Raw genomic sequence first — 13,479 nt, forward strand, 5'->3', positions numbered from 1 at the left:
ACTATGAAGAACACAAAAATATAAATTTATAGATATATTATAAACAAACATTGTAGAACGAAAAAACAACTTTTTAATTACAAAATTACAAACTTACAAAGATTATCAATTGTTAATGAGGTCAGATTCGCTTAAACTTTTTTTCAAATGAACTTAGAACATTATTAAAACGATGTATTTGAGTAACAGAACTAACATTCCATCAATCAACAAGCATTTCCAGGTATTGTGATCGGTATTGTGGTCGCTGTTATCTTATCTTTCTCGAGAATCCCGATTACGGCAGGGCCGCGCGGCATCACATGATTATTTAAGTTTTTTGCACGGTACATAATTGCCTTTCCATTACAATTCAATTTATATTTCTGATCAACCCCTCTAGAATTATATTTACTGATAGATACTATCTCGAGGGATGTTTTTCTTTCGTTGACATCAGCGCGAGCTTCGGAAAGCACCTTCGGCCGAGGCACTCGCATTTTGGGTGGCGGAGTTTGATCAAGAATAATGACAAGTTTTGTGTGTTTTTTTTTTTCAATAAAGAGTTTAGTTTTTGTTTGGTAATGTTTGTTTTTGTTGAATTTTTGTGTTTGGAGAAATGTAGGGGTAAAATACGAAAGTACAACAAAGCGAACGGGCGGCGAGACTCTGCAATCACGTTATCTACTACAACCGAGCTCGACTTTGACCTCTGTCTGTGGATGGGGAGGGGTTTGCGATAAGACAATTCCCTGTTTTATACTGACGAAAAATTTGTTCTACGCTAATCTAGTAATCAGTAGAAGCTAAAAATGTCAACTGTCCTGAGGATGGGGAGGGGTTTGCGATAAGACAATTCCTGTTTTATATCGACGAAATATTGTTCTACTACGCTAATCTAGTAATCAGTAGAAGCTAAAATGTCAACTGTCTGAGGATGGGGAGGGGTTTGCGATAAGACAAATTCCCTGTTTTATATCGACGAAATATTGTTCTAAACGCTAATCTATTAATCAGTTGAAGCTAAATGTCAAATAACGATTCATGTCTGGGTGTGGTCTGTATAATCCCAAAGTACCAATGAATCTAATAAAAGGGGCATAGTAAAAATGCCCTAACAACAAAAGTAATGAGAGAATTACAAACGTAAACAACGCATAGCAACACGAACGTAACCTCAATCTCGACCAAACAATTCAACAGCTGCGAAGCTCAAATACGACCAAAACAAACAGTCCCATAAACGAATTAACTACTTTGTGGTTGCAAAGCAACTAATCGACTATCAATTAGTCCAAAAATTTCGCGGCAATAAGATGAACTATAAGAAAATTACAGGTGAAAAAACGTGACGTACCTATATACGGCCGTTGGCGATTTTCAGTTGAGTAGCCGACGGCCGTAATACCGGTACGTTGGCATCCAAAGGGTTAAAGAGGAAGAAAGTATTGAGGACATGGATGTTAATGATGGACCTGTTTTAATCAAAATAAATGAACCATAATTAAGTCTGATTTTTCAATATTTATAATTTTACCAAGAACAATATAATTTGAGTGTTTTTTTTATTTTATATGCAATATTTTATGTGTATTTTGTGTTTTGTATATTATAACAATTTGATTATATGACTCCAATTCATTTATTTTATAGAAATACAGTTTTGTAAGTACAATATTACAGTTTCTCCTTTATAGCTTTTAGTATGAATTTCACATTCCTACAAAGTAAATATTTATGCAAATTTTTACCGAACTTATTAGTTACAATTTACTCATTATAAATAACCAATGTAAACGTAGTGTAACCTGTCATATAATGTTTGTTTGTGCATTATTCCGCAATGCAGTTTATTCCCAATTTCCAATGTTTTTCTATTTAATTTTAATATATTTATGTTCAGCAATATCTTCATGCTTTAAAAAAATCTTTTTAATCACCTTACATAGCCAATATACAGAGCAAATAAATTGTTATAGGCCTAAGGTTCAACTGTTAAAATATTTAATACGGTCTTGCTTTATCTAAAAAAAAACATACAATATAAAAAGCCCACTCTATTTCCTGATTTGATGCCATCTTTTTTCTGCCGTGACGATCCCCATTTACTATTGGCTTCTAGTCAGTTTTAGGTGGTTGGTAGTTCAGAGCAGCAGGGCAGATGTATTATGACCTGTATTCTTTAATTCAGTTTCAATAATTAGTATTTTGTTTTTATTATGTGCATGTTTAAGTAATAGTGTGCATGAATTAGACACACATCTTTTTTGATGTAATTCCTGAAATATGCATGTCACAGTGCTCTGGTTTTATTTCTTATTTTAACCTAGACTGTAGTTATGTGTTAGGTTAGTTATCCATCTGAGGAAGAGATCAGATTGCATATTTCGAAACCCGGAGTTACCGATTTTGTACCACTAAACAATAGTAAATTTCCAGAAATATCCTGTTTCCTTCAGACTTACTAGTTTGTGTAGAGCAGACACCTACTTGGTTTTAAATAAAAATATATATAAAGATACGCAAATAACTTACTGTTATATCATTAAATATTTAGGCAGTTGGAAAATGTTGATTGTATGATACAAACCCACTTTAGTGATAGTTAACTATAATATAAATTTACTGAAATTCTTGTCACATTGATTAGCCTGAGAAGTTGCTTTATTTCTAGAGAAAACATTGTAAACACTACTACTATGTATTATGTATTACAAGTAGCAATAGCAATAGCAATCGTGAATGCTGGTAAAATATGTGTTACCTTCAGAGGGAGTGTCGACCGTGTACCAGAGCTTGAACTGTGCACCGTGTTTGCTAACAACCTCCTCCAGCTCATCCCGTAGCAGGATGTCCTTCTCTGTCTGATTGGCAAACAGCAGAGCCATCTTGGTGGTATCATGAGAGTCTTTGGTGATGTGTCGGATAAGCTGTAGCATGGGTGTAATACCAGTGCCTCCTGCAATATTCACTTTTCATTCATTTTTGTTTATGATACAACTCATTTCAAATATTATGAAATATTGGAAGTGCTAGTGACTCATGATGTTGTCAGATCTGAATAGTACAATTCATATTAAAACTTCCATTACAGGAATATTGCAAAACAAAACATCCAGGGATACACAGTATATTAAGTTTAAAATGATCATTAGGTGTAGTAATAGAGCATATACGTGGTAATTTTTGGCACACAATCAGATTATAAAAAGTAAAGTAGTTTTAATGATAACATTATTAATATTTATTATTTAAAAGGTACTGCTCCTTTCTTGACAAATGCAAATTAAAAAGACGTTCAAAATTTATATAATGAAAAGGTTTCATAAAAGTGACACAACCTCCACTGAACTAAGAAGAAATCAGATTTTCAATATTTACTTCAAAATAAAAACATTTTATAAAAACATATACATATTCACGTTTTAGACAGTTAACAGCATGTTAAAACTATTACATAAAGCTACATATTTTCTTTTTACAGATAATCATTGTAATTTCTTTTACATAGGTTCAATTTTTATATCATTACAGGTAACCAAAAATTAACAGAATGATAAAAGCTAATTTACCAGCAATCATAGCAACTTTATTGACAGTAACAATGCGAGGAGGGTCCTTCCGTAGCAGCTTGAGGGAGAATCTACCACTTCCCAGATACTTCAGGCGGCCACTGGGTCCACGCACATCAATACTATCTCCCACTTTCATGTCATTCAGATACTGGCTCATCTTGCCTCCAGCTGGGAACTTGGGATGAACATCCTTCAGATAAACCTGAAAAAATTATTCTATGTAAATAACTGTGGTAAAAATATTTTATCAGCTCCTAGATATCTAATACATTTTTTTGTTTTTGTTAATAAAATAGTTCTACTTGTACTAAACTCTTTATCAGAAAAAACATCTTAATTTTCTTTAGTAATGTAGATTCTTACAAAAGAGGGTGATCTCTTTACAATTACAGACTGAAAAAACTACATGTCAGTTTTAATTTCTGCTTCAGAATAAATAGTGAAAACTAATCAATCTGTTTGCCTTACGATTTAAATATTTTAGGGTCATCAACTTCATAGTACTTTATCAAAATATTCGGGTAGGTAGTGGGATATATGAGTACAACCAAACAGGAAGAAACACAGATCTAGAGACTCACCTTCATGACTAGATCCATGTAGCCCACATCATCATCGGACGTGACTAGAGTTTAGAAGACAGGAAGAAACACAGATCTAGAGACTCACCTTGATGACTAGATCTATGTAGCCCACATCATCATCGGACGTGACTAGAGTTTAGAAGACAGGAAGAAACACCGATCTAGAGACTCACCTTGATGACCAGATCTATGTAGTCCACATCATCATCGGACGTGACTGGAGTGTAGAAGACAGGAAGAAACACAGATCTAGAGACTCACCTTGATGACCAGATCTATGTAGCCCACATCATCATCGGACGTGACTGGAGTGTAGAAGACAGGAAGAAACACAGATATAGAGACTCACCTTGATGACCAGATCCATGTAGCCCACATCATCATCGGGCGTGACTAGAGTTTAGAAGACAGGAAGAAACAAAAATCTAGAGACTCACCTTGATGACCAGATCTATGTAGCCCACATCATCATCGGACGTGACTGGAGTGTAGAAGACAGGAAGAAAGATCTAGAGACTCACCTTGATGACTAGATCCATGTAGCCCACATCATCATCGGACGTGACTGGAGTGTAGAAGACAGGAAGAAACACAGATCTAGAGACTCACCTTGATGACCAGATCTATGTAGTCCACATCATCATCGGACGTGACTGGAGTGTAGAAGACAGGAAGAAACACAGATCTAGAGACTCACCTTGATGACCAGATCTATGTAGCCCACATCATCATCGGACGTGACTGGAGTGTAGAAGACAGGAAGAAACACAGATATAGAGACTCACCTTGATAACCAGATCTATGTAGCCCACATCATCATCGGACGTGACTGGATTGTAGAAGACAGGAAGAAACACAGATATAGAGACTTACCTTGATGACCAGATCCATGTAGCCCACATCATCATCGGACGTGACTAGAGTTTAGAAGACAGGAAGAAAGATCTAGAGACTTACCTTGATGACCAGATCCATGTAGCCCACATCATCATCGGACGTGACTGGAGTGTAGAAGACAGGAAGAAACACAGATCTAGAGACTCACCTTGATGACCAGATCTATGTAGCCCACATCATCATCGGACGTGACTGGAGTGTAGAAGACACGAAGAAACACAGATCTAGAGACTCACCTTGATGACCAGATCCATGTAGCCCACATCATCATCGGACGTGACTGGAGTGTAGAAGACAGGAAGAAACACAGATCTAGAGACTCACCTTGATGACCAGATCCATGTAGCCCACATCATCATCGGACGTGACTGGAGTGTAAGAGCGTATCACTGGTTCATTATCGATTGTAGCTGACAGGAAGATGTGCTGACCAATAGGCAACCCTGTAAGAACCACAGAGCAATATTTAACACAATATCACACAGGTTGTCTCACAATGAATAACAAGATGAGGACTATGATTCAAGACAAATTATTGATTCTTTCAATTGATGTTCGTAATTAATTGTTGTTCATTACCAAATTGTGTTGTATGTGTTGAGAAACTATAACATTGTTAATCAATTTTAATCCTCTACATATACATTATACTAATACGATTGAATTATAATAATCATTAAAAACAAAAACAATCTGAAAACTTGATGTTTTGATAAACAATGTGATACAAAGAAAACCATTTAACCCGGCATCACTCGCGAGTTAGATAAATTCTAACGGTTTTAACATTTTTAAGTACAACATTGGTAAATATCTATGTACACCATTATAAACTCTTCTTTGCGTTTGTGGGACTTTTCCAATTAAGAGTTGGTACCACTGTGAGGGTAAGCGGTGGTGGTGGGGGTCACAACAGGAAGTGAAAGTGGGGGGTGCACGCCTGTCAGTGTGAATCTAACACGCGAGCGTGTAACTGCCGTTGTTAAATTTTTTTCTAAAGACGCGAGTGTTTGCACACTTGTTGTATTCGAACTATGGTGATTTTTAGTGTTCACTTATTGTTATATTGATAGTTTAGTTCTGTGGACTTTGAAATTATGGAAGGTGAACGTGATTTTCGAATTCTGGCTTGGCTGGAAGAAGAGAATGACATAAGTGAACAGGACGATGAACTGCCACCAGAGGTGTTATCGGACACAGATTTGGAGCCAGAATATCAACCTCCGAGCACTGATTCTGAGCACTCAGGGGAAGAACTAGCCCAAGAGTTGCACCCTAATTCTGAGCAGTCGGGCGAAGAATTAGCCCAAGAGTTGCTGCCTGCAGACCAGCGTGTTCAACAAGTAGGTGCACCCCTAAGAAATCCAAATTTAAATGCTAGTGTTTACACTGGTAAAGATAGATTTACTACTTGGTATGTACACAAACCAGTGTCAATGAGTACTAAGACATCTAGAGAAAACATTGTAACTAGGTTGCCTGGAGTGAAAAATGTAGCCAAAGGCTTGAATAATGTTGTAGATTGCTGGGGATTTTATTTCCCTGATAATTTGATTGAAGAAATAGTGCTCTATACAAACCAACATCTTACAGTTATGAGCCAGTCATATAGCCGTGGTGTGAGAGATATTTCCCAAACAGACATCATTGAGATGAAAGCATTTTTTGGCGTTCTCTACATGGCGGGAGTGAAGAAAGGGAATCATATCAATATAGATGAGCTGTGGAAAGATGATGGCACCATCCCAGAATTTTTTTAAGCCGTAATTTCAAAAAGGCGTTTCCAAATAATGGTTCAAGCCTTAAGATTTCATGACAAAACTACCAGGGTTGCTCGAAAAGCAGAAGACAATTTAGCCCCAATCCGTAAAGTTTTTGAGACATTTGTTCAAAAATGTACAGATGCATACACTATAAGCGAGTATGCAACGGTAGACGAGATGCTGGAGGCTTTTCGGGGTAGTTGCAAATTTAGGGTTTATATACCAAATAAACCTGCTAAATATGGCATCAAAGTGTACGCACTTTGTGATGCCAGAACATTTTACACAGCAAAGCTAGAGGTTTATTTGGCAAAGCAACCTCATGGACCGTTTTTTGTACCAAATGATGCTCATAGTGTTGTAATGCGCCTTATAGAGCCCATTGACAGAACAGGGCAGAATGTCACTATGGATAATTTCTTTACCAGTGTACCGTTAGCCAACAACTTGTTTATGAATCATAGATTGACCATAGTCGGCACTATAAGAAAAAACAAACCTCAACTTCCAACAGAGCTCCATTGAAGGGCGTCCAATAGGTAGTTCAGTTTTTGCATTTGGGAAACCACCCAACAAATGTCTTCTGGCATCATATGTGCCAAAAAAGGGTAAAAATGTGCTTATGCTTTCAACAATGCACAAAGACGATACAATTGATGAAACCAGCAGCAAGCCTGAAGTAATTACCTTTTATAATCATACTAAAGGAGGCGTTGATGTTGTGGATCGACTCAAAAGTGAGTACAATGTCTCTCGAATCAGCAACAGGTGGCCGTTGACACTATTCTTCGCTTTGTTGAATATAGGAGGAATAAACTCTCAAATTATATACAAAGCAAATACACAGGAGAACTTAACAAGACGTTTCTACCTGACCCAGCTCGCCAGGTCTCTAGCGACGCCACACCTTGAAAGGAGAGTCTCCCTCACCAACCTTTCTATTGGACTTAAGCAAAAGATCCAGCGAGTGGGCCAATTTCCACCGCCGCCGCCGCCGCCACCTAGACAGAACCAAAACAACACTAAACGGCGCTGTGCCTTTTGTCCCCTGCGGAAGAAACCGGTTCACCCAACACCAGTGTCACGTCTGTACGTCTGCCATCTGCAAGGAGCACACTGCAAGGACACTTACTTGCCAGCAATGCAGAGAAAGGGAAGACAACATGGAATAGAGAACATATATTCTTTAACAATATAAAATAGGAATAATTTAAAATTGTATAAGAATATGTATTTTTATTAGTAAATAAGCATACGAATATTATATTTAAAAAATGTTTAAATAGTAAAGTGCCTATTTAATTGTTTAAAAATAGTTTGTTTCAATATATACAAGATTTAGAACAAATATACTGCGTTTTATTTGAAAAAACCCACAAATATCATTTGTTTAAAAAAATCTAACGCGCGAGTGATGACGTGATTTTGAAGGGTGCGAGTGATCCCGGGTTAATTAATATTCTAGAAAAAACAACTAGCATAACAACACAATTTAGCTATAATATCAAATGCAACATGATGATAGAAACTTGTCCAGCAATCTAGAATGTCTTCCAATTAAGTTAAATAGTGCAATTTTCAGTTGCAAAATAGTCACAGAATGGCTGTGTAAGTCTAAGAACTCAGATATTCTTGTATTCACATTATTTGATCTGATGGGTAGGGTACGATAAGTGGACCCGGTTTTTTATATCGGAATTGGCAAATGATATTACTTAATCATAACCATCGATATAATCAATCGATACTGATTAATTATTTTGAACAATTAACTTAAATAATCTACATCAACAGCTGTAAACACTTTCAAATAATACTCGTAATGAAATATTTCAATTATATATAGGTAACATTTGATTATTAAAAATGACAGTCAATTTTAGAAAAATAAACGACATTGCTTTGAAAGATGATAAGATGTTTTTTGTCACTTCAACATGTTGGACTTGTACCGAAAAACCCATTATGTGAAATTTGTGGGAAAGAAACAACTGTAACTGTGAGAGGAGCAAATATGGTAGTCTTCAGTTTTCCTAATTTTGGTTATAATAATTTGTTTGATCACTGTAAATATTAAAGTCATATTTTAATTTAAAACATATGATTGTTATTGAGGACTGTAGATACTTTTATATCGATTGATAGTCTAGGATTTGAGATGCGAATATTAGGTATCAATGATTACATTCTTCGATATAAAAAACCGGGTCCGCTTATCGTACCCTACTCGATCTCATTATTTCATTCTATTTAATATCAGTTGATTATGAAGTATACTCCACATTTTTTGCAGTGGTTTGTTCAAAGTATTATTTATGAGAAATTGGGCATTGAGTCAACACAAATTGGTGAATACTTCTAGCCAATCACAGTCCCATAATGTCCAACACAACAAACCTTGAGAATCTAGTCTTCAACCCACAGAAACAGATGAGGCTGGGAATCTCTCCTCTCAGAGGTTAACATTGTTACTACAGGATGGACTAAAGTAAAAACTGTATCCTCCCAAGAAAAATACGAAGGCTATCCAGAAAGTATCAAGACGTTTTTGAATAGTGTAACAGTGGACGAGGCTACAACCACAATCTTGGTGTCAAAAAAGTCTGGCGTTCAGTAGCATCGAACTGTAGTCACACGTGGTCCGTATCTCGTTTACTTTTCTCATTTAAAATGTGTGCTGTAATTAAAAATCCCACCACTTATGAAGTGCGCACAGTGATAAGGTTTTTGTCGGCAAAAAACCATAAACCAATTGAAATCTATCGCTAACTGTGTGAAGTGTATGGAAATGGAATAATAACTGAAAGCAGAATAAGGCAGTGGTGTATTGACTTTGAAAATGGCTGCACCAGTGTTCATGACGGTAGTCGTAGCAGTCGGCCAAGCCTAGTGACTGAAGATTTGATGTTAAAAATCAATGACAAAGTCTGTTGCAATCGCTATTTCACAATGACTGAACTCTCATAACATTTCCCATAAATTTCACAAAGTTTACTTCATGGAATTGTTGTATGGAAGCTTGGATACCACAAATTTTGTGCCAGGTGGGTTCCAAAAACCCTTACGGAAGATCACTAATAACAAAGACTTGTTGCATCATTAACTTTCCTTGGTGAATACAACAAACATGGTAACGAACTTCTCGATCGTATCATTACTGGTGATGAAACATGTGTGAGGCATGTCAATACACCATTATTACGGTTTCTAGATTTAGTTAATATTGGACAAAACTCATTAAATTATCAGTTACTATACTAATAAAATAGTCTGTAGCTTGTTCAACCTGATTAAATTGATTAATCCTTGCACCCAAACTAATTTACGAACCTATACCTAAGACTACGTAAACCGTCATCATTTAGTAGCCTATAAGAGAAGGTTTCATTCGCACAATTATTATTGTCCAATACAGAAGTATACTTAGCTGTCAGCATTAATCTTTCATGATCCGAGAGAAGGGATTTTACTACTTCAAAAGATGTACAAATGTCTCGAGTATTTCTTAATATGTTATCAATGCAAGTAGGCCCTCTTGTAGACTTGTCATTTAAAGAAATGAAGTCTATTGATCTCTAGAACTAAAAAATATTGTGTTTTGTGCCCTCTATCCATATTGATATTTAAGTCTCCATAAATAAAATTTTTTTAAGTAATTTAAGCAAATATATGGTAAGATCATCAAGTGTGTCTGAATAAACATTGGGACGAGTACGTTCGGTAAACTGAAACTACAATTGTATTTAACTTTGGCATGTCTGTTACAGTTACCTCAAAAAATTTTTCTGTGCAACAAATTTTTAAGTCTAGAACATTAAATCTAAAGGAATAATTCAACTTAACCAAAAATAGCCAACAACCATGTCCAAACATGATTCTACAGAAAAAAATTACAATTTTATATCTAATCGGTATACAGAGATGAACTTCTGCTTCCATTAACCAATTTTCGTTTATAGAGATAACGTCCGGATAAATATTCCTGTCTAACATTAATGGGGCCTAGGCTTACTATAATTTCTTTCATGATTTTTGTATATACGAGGGGTATCCAAAAAGTAAGTTTCCATTAATTATAAAAAAGTTAAAAAGACTCAAAAAATAACTGAAACACATTTATTCAACTTTTTACATCATACCTTATTTTTCGACATAGTTACCATCCCTTTCTAAGCACTCTTGGTATCTAGGAAGTAGTTTTTTTATTCCAGCATCACAAAATTCACCCGCCAAATTTTTAAGCCAAGTATCCACCTCATTTTGAAGGTCATCGCTGTTGGCAAATCGCCGACCGCCAAGGTGTCTTTTCAGCTCCGGAAACAGATGAAAATCGCTAGGCGCAAGATCTGGTGAGTATGGAGGATGACCAAAAACATCCCACTTAAATTTCCTCAAAAGTTCCATTGTTGCACGAGCAGCGTGTGGTCGGGCGTTATCTTGAATAAGCAGAACCGTGCGCGACAAAAGTCCGCGCCGTTTATTCTGTATTGCCCGCCGAAGTCTGGTGAGAACTTCACAATACCTTTCTGCATTTATGGTTTCGCCACGAGGAAGATAGTCAATCAATAACACTCCACGGCAGTCCCAAAAAAACTGTAGCCATTACCTTTCCTGCCGACTCAAAAACTTTGGCTTTTTGAGGAGCTGCCTCTCCTTTTTTTTGCCACACCATACTCTGGCGTTTGGTCTCTGGAGTTGAGTGGTGAATCCATGTTTCATCACCAGTGACTATTCTACTGAAAAGGTTTTCATCTTCATCGTCAAACAATCGCAAGAAAGACTGGGCAGCAGCCATTCGTTGTTGTTTATGGGCATTGCTCAATAAGCGAGGCACCCATCTTGCACACACTTTTGCAAGCTGAAGATCTTCTGTCATGATATTGTGCACAGATGACCGGCTAACTTCAACACTTGACGGCAGTTTATCCATAATTTCATCGAGAGTCACTCGCTTATCATTGTCAATAACTGCTCGTACAGCATTAATGACGTCAGGTTGCCGAGAATTGGCCGGTCGGCCACTACGCTCATCGTCATGAACATTTTCTCTTCCTTCCAAAAACATTGCACGCCAACGACGGACCATCTGAACGGACATAACATGTTCACCATACACTTGACACAACTTAATAAAACAGAACATTTAACCCAACTCCTACAAGAAACTAAACCATCTCTCTTAATTCTGACTGAACATGGATTAAATTCATCAAAACTGAGAAATACTAATATAACTGGATACTCACTGTTAGCAAACTTCAGTAGAGAAGAACAGAAATTGGGAGGAGTAGCCATCTTCAAGAATGTTTTAACAGAAATGAAAACAACGAATATAGATGTTTCGAGTCTCTGCAGACAATTTGTATGTGAAGCAGCCATGATCTCTGTAAATTGTGGTAACCACCTGTTTTACCTACTAGGAATTTATAGATCACCAGGAGGTCCAGCAGAGTCATCAATAAAATCAATATCTAATATTTCTTGTGACTATGCGCAAACACAATCAAAATCAGTAATTGTTATGGGGGACATAAATATTGATAGACTGGATGAAGACCATGCGGACACCAGAAGACTTTGAAGAGGAATTACTGACCCATAAATATAAGAAGAACTCCCCTTACCTGCAACTAGAATTTACGGCCATGACTTCTACTTCAATAGATTGTATTTGTACTAATATAGATGACCAGCTAATCCAATTCTCGGTTTCTGAAACAGGACTCTCTGACCATACTGCGCAAACACTTACCTTAAACTTACATATCAGAAAGAAAACAAGATAACTCTGCCCTCAATATATAAGAGAAATTACTCTCAGGACAACTTAAAACTCCCTAAAGCGAATCCTTCAACAAAGAAGATTGGATTACTGTATACAGCAGTGCTGATATTGACATTTCTTATAACAACTTCCAAAGAATAATCAGAGGTACTCTTGAAGAAAATATGCCCAAAGAAAAAAATCAAGATCAAAAGCAAATTACAAGCCCAAAACTATATTCGATCAGTTAGCAAACCGACTAAAACAGAGCTACTAGAAGCATTAAACAAGTTTAGGATTTTTCAGGGAAACCAGAAGACAAACTTGACATGATTCAAAGAAAGCAAAATTATGACTTACATTTAAGGAAACTTAGACAAAATTCTACTACAGAATACATTGACTCTGCACATAACAAGTCCCGAGCTCTGTGGGAAGTTATCAATTCAGAAAGGAAAAATAAGAAGACAACAGATATGGAATTGATGACTATAGATATTAACGGAAAACCAGAAAACCAACCTGATAAACTAGCATCCTACTTCAACACCTTCTTTTCTGAAATAGCAGACAAAACCTTAACAAAAACCTCAAAGCTCTAAAAACCTCATATCACCTAAAACTCCTCCTAGTCAACATACTTGTATGTTTCATTTTACCGAAATCACACCTACAACAGTTTATAGATGTAATACATTCCTTGAAACCATCACTATCCTGTGGAATAGATGAAAATTCCAGCTAAATTTGTAAAACACTGTGCCCTGGAACTTGTTGTGCCGCTGACCTACCTAATAAATAAATCTTTAGTACAGGGAAAATTCCCTTCATCCCTAAAACAATCAAGAATCTTTCCTAAGCATAAATCAGGATCCAAGACAGATATTGCCAACTTCAGACCAATATCAAACATCTCA

At 36.4% G+C, this 13,479-nt stretch overlaps 1 protein-coding gene across 3 annotated transcripts in view; it reads right to left on the reverse strand.

Moving 5' to 3' along the window:
• LOC124357437 (NADH-cytochrome b5 reductase 3) overlaps window positions 1–13,479 on the reverse strand; it is a 43,520-nt gene that overhangs the window by 11,379 nt on the left and 18,662 nt on the right. For all 3 annotated transcript variants that reach the window (XM_046809246.1, XM_046809247.1, XM_046809245.1), the window contains exons 4-6: window positions 5,360–5,478; window positions 3,552–3,756; window positions 2,744–2,938 (exon numbers count right to left, since the gene is read on the reverse strand). In XM_046809246.1, coding sequence (XP_046665202.1) covers window positions 2,744–2,938; window positions 3,552–3,756; window positions 5,360–5,478 — 519 coding nt within the window. The remainder of the gene's footprint in view (window positions 1–2,743; window positions 2,939–3,551; window positions 3,757–5,359; window positions 5,479–13,479) is intronic.

The sequence above is a fragment of the Homalodisca vitripennis genome, chromosome 3 (genome assembly GCF_021130785.1).
Source record: "Homalodisca vitripennis isolate AUS2020 chromosome 3, UT_GWSS_2.1, whole genome shotgun sequence".
NCBI classification, from domain to species: domain Eukaryota; kingdom Metazoa; phylum Arthropoda; class Insecta; order Hemiptera; family Cicadellidae; genus Homalodisca; species Homalodisca vitripennis.